This window comes from Colletotrichum jinshuiense, chromosome 4 (assembly GCF_051148585.1).
Source record: "Colletotrichum jinshuiense chromosome 4, complete sequence".
NCBI classification, from domain to species: domain Eukaryota; kingdom Fungi; phylum Ascomycota; class Sordariomycetes; order Glomerellales; family Glomerellaceae; genus Colletotrichum; species Colletotrichum jinshuiense.
In genome coordinates, this window is record NC_139311.1 from 2,788,151 (window position 1) to 2,798,289 (window position 10,139).

Sequence of the window (10,139 nt, forward strand, 5' to 3'; positions counted from 1 at the left end):
TTGCACGAAGCTGGTTCAGACGACTAGCTAGATTGGGCCCGAAGAAGGGGCGCAATAGCAGACACAGAACCATACACCACGCTGAAATGATGAATATTGACTTCCTGGCTTCTTCCTGAAACTTGCTATCCCGACTTCTCTATTGTAGCCATGTTCCGCACACCAGATCCAGACCCAGACCCAGGTTCCAACCACTTGACCGGGTTTTGTTTGTAGAATGGCCAGGGAGGCACAACAAGGAGAAAAGTGAGGGCGGTTCCGCCCAAACCAACGTAGACTGCGAGCTTTATATCCTGAAGCAAATAACCGACGATGAAGGCGAGTACCTAATAGCAGACACACAGTTATTACCAGACACCGTCTAGGGGCGGAGCTTCTTCGTGTAAGAGTTAGGGGGAACATACTCCGGATGCTGAGAGGACGAGAGTCGCCAAGAGATCTGCCAACTTCTGGCCCTCAAAGTCCTGGAGGGGGAGAACAGGTTAGTATGCTGCCGGGATCGTCCAGGGAACGCCGTTTGAAGCTGGAGAAGCAGAATTGCGCCAGCCACTTACAATCTGGCCTTCCGCCAGATCGCGAACTTGATCTAGAACCTGGTCGGCCATTGTGGTTGCGGGAGGGGATTCGTTGTCGCCCGTTGTCGGGTGGCTAAGGAAGAGGGTGCTGGCCGATGTGTCGATATTTCGATGCAATGCGCAACCCACTTGCCAAGAGGTAGGTGCAGATTGTCGGGCCGTAGATGTGTGGCCGAACAAATATTACTCTGTTCTGAGGCGATCAACAGTCACTGATGTATGTAAGACCGGGAGCTCGTTAGAAACAGGTATGCCATTTCCAAAGTACCTTGGAAGCACGGACGCCGCTCTTTGTGTCTGGTTCGCCAGCCAATTCGACGGACAAGGCAAGGCACCTTTCGTTAGCGATAAGGCGAACCGTGAAAACGGACAACGGGACTGTGTGGGTTTACACGGTGCTTGGCTGTGGCTCCACTCTTGGTGGTAGTAGGTAGGTATGACACTTGAACCTGAAAAAAGTCTCTCTAGCTGGCCTGTGCCGCGGGCGTGTCCCTGGCTCGAATTTTACTGAGAACCGGGAGATCCTCTTTTCCATTTAATCGCCTCCCGTCTTTCCCACTCCGTCACCTTACCAACACTAAAAAATCTCACCACGCTCAGGACCAAATCGTCCCAAGTACTCATTCTACAAAGCCATTTTCTGCTCATTGCTTTGCATCATAGCAAGCACCTTCGTCTTCATCAGACCAGTCTGATTTTGCTCCAGTTGTCGATTTCGGGAGCTTCAACAACACACTATCTCCAGGCGACAAAAGGTCCCGCACCCTGCGGTTCACGTCTCCCACATCCGCTAGCATCATTGCCAGCAGACTTTCTCGAGACTACGTACCACTCTCGACAGCCAAGCCAGCCAGTCGATCTTGCCCCTTGTGCCATCGATTCATCGCTCTCAAATATTCATCAAACTGCTGTTGACATCAGCATATCCGGACCCGGCCCTTGAGTCTTCCAGGTCGAAAGACCCAGCTTGTCAATTCTTGGACTCCTCAAACCACCAAGTTGGCTTCACTCGCTGCTGACGCTACCTCTCCCACCCGTTCACTCCGAGGTCCTGGTTTCTGGGTCTACAGCGGAGTGCACAAGAAACCTCCGTAATTGGGTTTCTCGCCGCCGAATTAGAAAAAATCATTGAACACATCGAACCCGACAGCGTCGTGTGCATCACTGCTGGCTTTCCCAGCATCATCGCACCTCCAAGGGACCGGCACCGACTTTGGCCACCCTGGAAGCTCGCTACTCGTTCACCGCACACCGCGCCGCGGACGCGCGGAGTGCGATTCGACTTTGGTCAACACTGTTCGTCTTGAACGCATCAGTTATGGGTATCGCCGTCTGAGCCGAGTTGCGGAGGCATTTGAAGAGAAACAAGTTTGGGCTCTATACTTCGTTTCTCCATACGATCTGTCGAATCGAGTAGACTTATATTCTTGTCGGTTGAGCAATCAGTAGCGTCGCGAGCGTTCCATCAACGACCATCAACATGTCCGACCACGAGGAAAACATCTCTGAGGGTGGCTTCAAGACACCAATCCCTGAGCTTGACGACCACCGTCATCATGTTGCATCCACTCCCCATCCGGAGCGGCCCCGTAGAGGCACCTTCGACACGCTCTATGGAGCACGACTGCTGGGACCAGAATCCTTCTCTGGAGAGCCGTCACCAAACATTCGAGTTCGCGACTTTGAGGTTCGGGACTTTGAGGAGGCAATTGTGGACGAAGATGGGGGGGATTTCTCGCCGCATGCACGTCGCGTTCGCCGACCGACTGTCGAAACCATCACTGACCAGCGGTCGATTTCTCCGCCGAATTCGGTGAAGGCTTTCGCCGAGGCACGCCGTCGCGAGCGTGGCATGTCCTTTGCCGAGTCCAAGGCTGAAAGGAATGGCAGCGAGGAGGAGCTGCACCGAACGGTGTCTATCAGCAGCCGCCGTAGCCACCGCAGCCGGCCCCATACGGTGGATGACGGTGCCAGCTTGGTCACGAACGAGCCTGCTGCGGAAGATGTCTGCTTTCCCCTCCAGGACCCTCGGCGCAAGGATCAGTTGTACATTGACTTCGACTACCTCGAGAACTTCATCCACTCTGATCGAGCCTCGCGGACTGCTAGCCGTCGCGATTCCCTTCGCTCGTTCCCGGACCTTAGGCAACAGTCATCCGATGGCGCGCAGCCCCAGCTGCAGCTAAGCACCGTTGATGGGGACATTCTCAACATGCCCTCTGAATCATCGGTGGGACAAGACGTGTCTGAGAAGGAGCAGCCTGCTGAAGATACCAACGTCAAGCCAGGGCCCACCCAACAACCTCTGGATCCAAATCGCTTCAGCTTCTTTTCCTCGGCTTGGGAGTCTACGATCCATGCGGCTGAGCTTGGCGACTTGGTACTCCCCGGCGAGGATCTTCGGGGTCTCTTTGCGCTCCCCGCAGACGAATCCGACGGTGTTTGGTGGCTGAATGTGAACAGCCCTACGAAGGAAGAGGTCACTGCCATTTGCAAGGCGTTTGGTATTCACCCGCTGACTATTGAGGATATCACGACTCAAGAAGCACGGGAGAAGATTGAACTGTTTCCGTCCTACTACTTCGCAAGCTTCCGGTCTTTCCATGCGGTTGAAGAAGACGATGGCCTGGAGTATGAGCCGTACAACCTGTACGTTGTTGTTTTCCGCGAGGGCACGTTGAGCTTCAGCTTCGAGCCTAATGCCCACGCGTCACACGTGCGGAAGCGCATTGCTCTACTTAAGGATTATGTTGCGCTCAGTAGCGACTGGGTCTGTTACGCTCTCATGTAAGTTGGGTATGATGCACGCTGTACAGGCGCTGATACTAACAATGCATCAGTGACGACATTGTGGATTGCTTTGCGCCAGTTATTAGTGACATCGAACTGGAGGCAGATGCCATCGAGGACGGAGTATTTGTTGCGCGCGAGGATGACTCGAATCAATTTCTGCGGTCCATCGGCCGCGTCCGCAAGAATACTATGGCCTTGATGCGCCTCTTAGGAGGCAAGGCCGACGTGCTCCGGGGATTCACCAAGCGTTGCAACGAGAACTACAAGGTCACGCCTCGTATGGACATTGGTCTTTACCTTGGCGATATCCAGGACCACGTTGTCACCATGGTCACCAACCTTGGCCACTTCGAGAAGATTCTATCGCGCTCCCACAGCAACTATCTGGCCCAGCTTTCCATCAACAGTATCTCGCAGGGTACGCACACGAATTTGGTGCTGAGCAAGATTACGTTTCTAGCGTCTATACTTGTGCCACTGAACCTTGTCTGTGGTCTGTTTGGCATGAACGTCTTCGTTCCATTCCAGGATACTCAGTCTCTGGCTCCGTTTTTCACCATTCTTGGAGTTTTGATCATCTTCAGCATTGTGAGCTTGACACTTGCCCGCAAATACAAGTATATCTAGGTATTGCGTTCTGGAGGTGCGGCCGAGCCTTGCCGTTTCGCTATTCGCGTCGGGAAGGCAATAATCACGCCTAGACAACCCTAGTTTTTGCAAACAATAAGAAATTAAAATAGATAGTAATGTAACTGCTTTGTCGTATATATATACGCTGGGAAATTTACACTATTTCCGTCCGTTGCCTAGCAAGCATAGGTTGCTCCGGCTATTGTAAACGACGACTTCGACTGGCTAGACCGTGAGATAGTTGCTAATGCCATACATACATATCCTGAAGGTTAACAGAGAGTAGTCATCCCTTACAGGCTCCCCCACGCCCATTTTTCATCAGACTTGTCATTCGAGGCGCAGAGAGTATGAGGTACTAAGGAACCACTGGAGACGATGGTTTACTGACGCTAGTGCACGGGCTCAGCCAAGATACCCAATTAAAAAGTGGAGACCTGGAAAAAGCTGGACAGGACAAGCGTGGCAGAGGTCAACTCGATCATTTCTAGCCCTTCGACGGTAACCCGTGCCTCGTCGCAAAAAAACAAAAACCACATGACATCCTGAGTACCATCGCATCAACAGTCCTTCAACGCCCGCGAATAACTGCACATTGTACTATACAATTCATTTAACCAACCGACTTTAATCAGCGCATAACCCCTCCATCCTACCAGCAGCCATGGACTCTTCAAAACAAGCCCTCGAAAACTCGGACCTTGACAAGCTCAACGACAAGGACAAGCTGGAGCTCCGCCAGTTCCTTGCCAACGAGCAGCAGAGATCTCAAATTCAATCACGTTAGTACAGCCCCTCTACGACAAGGGAGAAGTGGAAGGCATCAGGAGAGGGAAGGGAGTGAGCGGCTCGACCGGGCGACCAGGAGGACAGCGAGGAACCAAGCTAACGGTTGACACCATGCTAGAAACCCACGCGCTTACCGAAATCTGCTGGAAGAAGTGCGTCTCTGGCTCGATCCGCAACTCGAAGCTGGATAAGGGCGAGGAGTCATGCCTGGCCAATTGCGTAGACAGATTCCTTGACGTCAACTTCCTTACGATGAAGCACCTCAACAACATGCGCTCGGGCTAGACGATCCGGTACCCAAATGGAATGAATAAATAGGGGGTGGTTTTGGACGCAGGAATGCGAGCCGACGAAGACGGCATTGAATAAGACGTCCCTCAGTGTACAAGCTTATGTAGAACTATGTTACGAATAGATTGGTGCGCATATCATCACCGTAAAATCATTACCACATTATGCATCTATCTTCTCACGGATTGAATAGAGATACACATTATCACTGGAAGCAACGTAATTTCCACATTCATGTGCATTGTTTTGAGACTGAACACGGTCATGGTACCCCAGCCTGAGTACTGGGGGAATCGATTGGTGCCCTGGAGATGCCACTCCTGGGATTCTAATCAACAACCTTGAGACGCCCATGCCAATGCCTTTGCAGTCAATGAACCCGAATTGCTTTTTGTTTTCATACCCATTCCCGTCGTCCGTGAACCGTTTAAACGAGAGCCAGCTTGGTGGCGGCGATGTCGAGAGCATCGACGTCGGGGGTAAGGCGGGCATAGGCCTTCTTGGAGCCGTCAGGGCTGGACAATGTTGGTTAGCGCAACCATTCTGCATCTCAAAATTCCCATTCCGCGCGCGGGATGAGCCGCAGGAGAGATATCTTACCGGATCAGGGTGTTGATCTTGACGGTGTCGATGTCGTAGAGCTTCTTCAGGGCCTGCTTGATCTGGGCCTTGTTGGACTTGACGTCGACGATGAAGACGAGGGTGTTGTTCTCCTCGATCTTCTTCATGGCGCTCTCAGTGTTGAGAGGGTGGACGATGATCTTGTGCTCATCGAGACGGGGCTCGTGGGGAACCGACTTGCGGGGGTACTTGGGAGCGCGGGAGACGACGAGGGTCTTGGGGCGGTGGAACGAGGTCGTGTAGCGGACCTTGTTCTTGTAGTGACCGTTGGCCTGTGATAGTTGTCTTAGCCTCCGTCGCAATCCTTAATGGGTCTGTCCGAAGTCGGCGGGAATGCTGTCGCGATCGCGACAATCGCTCTTCCAAAAGCCAAAGTCAGGGGGGGTTATTCCAATTTACTTACACCCTTGAGGGTAGCCTTGGCAGCGTTGTTGGCCTGCTTGGTGCCCTTAGGCGCCTTGGAGGCACCGCCTAGAGTAGATGTCGCATCAGCAATCGCTCTTTATTGTCAAAGAACTCGCAAAATCTGCTGTAGCATGATGCTTCGGAGAGGCTTGTTGGAAGCCCCCGTTGCCGTCGACGAAACAGGAGATTTATCGAGGTGGAAACATTGGGTATTTGTGTTGCGCGGGAATCGGTGTTCCTCAGGAGATGAGTTATCAAGTACCTTTCTTCGAGTCCTTGGGGGCCATTGTGAGTGCTGGGGATGTTGGCTGGGCGGGTTAGCTGGCTGTCGGGTCCGGTTGTCGAGGTCTGAAAAAAGAAGAAGAGATTCCCAACTTCTTTTTCCTGCAAAGTTTGGTTGTGTGGGATTAGGGCACCGATTTTTCCGCTGCTTTCATGGTCTGTGCACTGATTATCTTATCTGTCGAAGGACTATTATTTTGCCGTCGTGCACCGCGTCGAGTTTTGGGCCTGTATGGTGGGTCATGCTTATATAATACTACCCCATCTCACCCAATCAGTTCGAAGGACTTACATCCCATTGATATCAAGAAGTTGCAAACTCAACATTCATCTCTGTCACATCCTGGCTAGCCGATGAAAAGCAGGATTTCTAGTTCCGAGGCAGGTTTATGAGACCATCCGTGCTCTACTTCGCAATCGCCATATCTATATTCGACAACTGGCTCATTGGAGGTCAAGACTGATCAAGTATGGGGAGAACCAAGCCAACAGGTAGGCTTCTATCAAGTGGCCGACCCCCTACGCTCAAGAAAGCAAAGTCAATCTCCCGTAAGGAAACCAGGACTCTCATCAACACCCACCACACTTTACAAAAGAAACGGCAACAGGCTCTGGGCCGGAATGACGAAAAGGAAGCGGCAGCGATTGCGGCGGAAATCTCCGCGCTTGGAGGGCTTGAGGAGTATCAGCGAGCCAGTCTCCAGGGGCAGAGAACAGATCGCGGCGGCGACAGTTCAAGGGTTCTTTTAGAGTGGTTGCGGTCGGCAAAGTTGCAGCCCTTGAAAGCCAAGGGCAAAGGGGAGAACGAGGGCGGCGCCCATCGCCGATTGCGAATGCTTGAGGTGGGCGCACTCAGCACCGATAACGCCTGCTCCAAGAGCGGCTTCTTCGAGATGGAGCTTATCGACCTCAACAGCCAACAGGCGGGCATTCTTCAGCAAGACTTCATGGAAAGACCCCTCCCCAAGGACGACCCAGAGCGGTTTGACATCATCTCACTCAGCTTGGTGCTCAACTACGTCCCCGACCACTCCCTGCGTGGTCAGATGCTTCTCCGCACGCTGTCATTTCTCCGCCAGCCCAACGACGATCTATCAGACAGTGCCCGCGTCCTGTTCCCCTCGTTATTTGTCGTCCTACCCCGGAGCTGTATCTCCAATTCGCGCTACTTCTCACAGGGTCGACTGGTTGAGCTCATGGCCCTCCTGGGTTATGTGCAACTGGAGGGCAAGGTCACGAATAAGCTGGCATACTCTTTTTGGAGAAGAGAAAATACTCCTCGCATGCCCATGCCGCCTGTGGTAAAAAAGGAGATCAACCCCGGACTGAATCGGAACAATTTCACCATTACCCTGAAAGCTTCCTGAGACCTTCCGCTCGCGCGTTGGTGCCATAATCCCCAGGAGTTGACGAAACAGTTGCCGCGATTTCCGCGTAAGCTCTGATCAAAACATGGGCGATGACGGATTTCATTCTGTACAATACGCTGGCACTGCGTTCCTAAGCAGATACGGGCCCCAACCTTGATCCCGGCTGCCCTTTCGGGATGTTATTCGACGATCGTACACTGGGTCTCGAGGTAGGAAAGTCCTAGGCATTTTCCCTCGCATCGATCGGCGGGCGATCACTTGCGTTATCGTCTCCGAATGGACGCACTGGAAAGGTCATGTTTCCAACAAATCAGAGCTGGCCCGTTCGTGGGATACCTACTCTACCATCAAAGAAGGGCACCCGACAGATAAGCTCTCAATGTTGTGGGTATCACAACATACTCGCTTCAATCATAGACTGTTGCCTTGCCGGCTTCGTATCGCCGGATGGACAGAGGCTCGGCCTATGGGTCAATCGGCAAGTTGCCTGCAGCTTTTCATCATGGAAGGCCTACCAGCGAACAACAAACTCGATCTCCATGGATGAGGTCTCAAGGCGGGAAGACTGATAGACCTAGCCTGTGACTGCGAAAGTAAGATAACGCGGCCAGCCAATAGCTGCTTAGAACATTCATTTTCAAAACTTTTCAGCTTCAATCAACCAGCGTTAGTCTGCGTGGCTTCGAACCACAGGATCGTTGTGTCTCGGCCGGGTTTCGACTGGTACGGTTACAGCTATGTACAGGATTCCATGTCATTGGTGTCATGGAATGATTGAGGGCCATCTAGAACAGTCTTCGCTTGAATGGGAAAAGGGAAAGCGGAAGGGACAAAAGACGTGGAATTATGCGATCGACGGATATGGGCAAGCCAGTTGTGGTTTTGGCCGGATGCAGACTGTATTCGAGGCATTCCATGCCGTTTCTCCCGGTAGTGCTACAATATCTAGCAGGAACGTTCGTTGGAAACCCCGCAATCAGCAATCAGCAGTCGCTTGTCAGTGTTTTGATCCAAGACCCTTCAGTTCGTTAAAGTCTTTGATGGGCTGCAATGCCGGGCTCAAGTCAGCCGGGAGTGGTGCGTTGCCGTGGCGGACCACGGGTATGCTCTGCATTCCGGCCGCGATGGCGGCTGAGACCTCGTGGGGGTTGTCGCTGAGAAAGAGCCACTCTTCGGGCTTGGTGTCCGTGAAATTAGACAGGATAGCGGCATAACTGCTGGGCTCCGTCTTCAGGCCGGCATTGACGGTGTCGAACCACCCAGAGATGAGGGTAGTCAAGTCTGAAGGCTGGGAATCGGTGTAGCCAAAGAACAGCTTCTGCGCGGGAACAGACCCAGACGAGTAGATGACGAGGCGCAGACCGGCGTCCTTCCAGGACAAAAGACGCTCAGCAACATCCGGAAAAAGAGGCGCCTTGATCTCGCCCGACTTGTAGCCCTCCTTCCAGAGGTAACCCTGAAGTGCCTTGAGGTACGATGCTTTTACATCGCGACTGACGAGGTCACCGAAGTGCGCCTCAAACACAGATCGATCAGAAACGCAGTCTTCTGGGAAAGCATTCCGGTAGACAGCAAAGTCGGGGTTGTCCCACTGCTTGTCTAGGGCTGCCGGAAGGGCGTCAACGGCGTAGGGGTACTAGGCCGAAGCTGTCAGATTGGGATGACAGCGGACTGTGCCGCCAGGGTATCATGCGCACCGTGGCCCGGCCGGAATGAACAAACCACCTCCGTGCCTTGGGCAAGAGCAGCAATATCCGGGGACCACCCTTTACCCGAACGGCCGGGGGGTATGGGCGAGACAACATACCAAAACATCTTTGACAAAGGAGATGGGACACACGGTGCCCTCTACACGTACGGGAATCCCGAATCAGCAAATGGCTTCTTTTCGGAGGCATAATCCACCCTGCGCGGGAAGTTGCATGGATGCGGGAAATCCAGGGCTTACCGATGTCAAGCAGTACGACCTTGATGTTGCCGAGATTGGGGGCCATGATGGGCTGTCCACCGGGGAATATCTGGTGCGTTGTCGTCGTTGTTGGCAGCGGCGGTGACAAGGCGGCAAGGGAGAGGGGAGGGAAAAAAGAAAAGAAAAAAGGGTACCAAGGAAAAAATGGGGCCGGCCGGTGAGGATCGGACGCGACGCGCGATCAGGCAAAAGTTTCCAGGAATGAGGTCAATAAGGAGGGAGGCAGGGGGAGGCACTTCAACGTATTCAGTTCTGTCACTGGTCAAACCTGCTGCAGCTGGTTGGAACAGTTCTTGCATGAAGGATGGACAACGGGAGATTGGAATAAAGCGGTCAAGCCAGGCCGGAATTCGAATAGGCCCGGAACAGGAAAAGGCAGTCGCATTTTAGCAGGTCAAGTGCAGGCGAGTATGT

The 10,139-nt window shown here is 53.0% G+C and overlaps 6 protein-coding genes across 6 annotated transcripts; 3 read left to right on the plus strand and 3 right to left on the minus strand.

The window, feature by feature from the left end:
• Positions 1-125: 125 nt before the first annotated feature.
• On the minus strand, positions 126-605 carry EsH8_IV_000689 (signal peptidase complex subunit SPC1; the record flags this gene model as incomplete). The annotated part of the gene is made up of 3 exons (XM_083265579.1): positions 126-326; positions 405-464; positions 555-605. The coding sequence occupies 3 exons, from the start codon at positions 603-605 to the stop codon at positions 126-128; spliced, it is 312 nt and encodes a 103-aa protein (XP_083124474.1).
• A 1,450-nt stretch (positions 606-2,055) lies between these two features.
• Positions 2,056-3,995, plus strand: EsH8_IV_000690 (magnesium transporter CorA family protein; the record flags this gene model as incomplete). The annotated part of the gene is made up of 2 exons (XM_083265580.1): positions 2,056-3,362; positions 3,416-3,995. The coding sequence occupies 2 exons, from the start codon at positions 2,056-2,058 to the stop codon at positions 3,993-3,995; spliced, it is 1,887 nt and encodes a 628-aa protein (XP_083124475.1).
• A 667-nt stretch (positions 3,996-4,662) lies between these two features.
• On the plus strand, positions 4,663-5,072 carry EsH8_IV_000691 (Tim10/DDP family zinc finger protein; the record flags this gene model as incomplete). The annotated part of the gene is made up of 2 exons (XM_083265581.1): positions 4,663-4,780; positions 4,906-5,072. 2 exons carry the CDS (start codon positions 4,663-4,665, stop codon positions 5,070-5,072), a joined length of 285 nt encoding a protein of 94 aa, XP_083124476.1.
• A 433-nt stretch (positions 5,073-5,505) lies between these two features.
• EsH8_IV_000692 (60S ribosomal protein uL23) lies at positions 5,506-6,391 on the minus strand (the record flags this gene model as incomplete). The annotated part of the gene is made up of 4 exons (XM_083265582.1): positions 5,506-5,593; positions 5,679-5,971; positions 6,103-6,170; positions 6,367-6,391. The coding sequence occupies 4 exons, from the start codon at positions 6,389-6,391 to the stop codon at positions 5,506-5,508; spliced, it is 474 nt and encodes a 157-aa protein (XP_083124477.1).
• Positions 6,392-6,856: 465 nt separating this feature from the next.
• EsH8_IV_000693 (25S rRNA (adenine2142-N1)-methyltransferase) lies at positions 6,857-7,753 on the plus strand (the record flags this gene model as incomplete). The annotated part of the gene is made up of 1 exon (XM_083265583.1): positions 6,857-7,753. One exon carries the CDS (start codon positions 6,857-6,859, stop codon positions 7,751-7,753), a length of 897 nt encoding a protein of 298 aa, XP_083124478.1.
• Positions 7,754-8,753: 1,000 nt separating this feature from the next.
• On the minus strand, positions 8,754-9,750 carry EsH8_IV_000694 (protein UTR4; the record flags this gene model as incomplete). The annotated part of the gene is made up of 3 exons (XM_083265584.1): positions 8,754-9,392; positions 9,564-9,604; positions 9,705-9,750. The coding sequence occupies 3 exons, from the start codon at positions 9,748-9,750 to the stop codon at positions 8,754-8,756; spliced, it is 726 nt and encodes a 241-aa protein (XP_083124479.1).
• Positions 9,751-10,139: the final 389 nt, after the last annotated feature.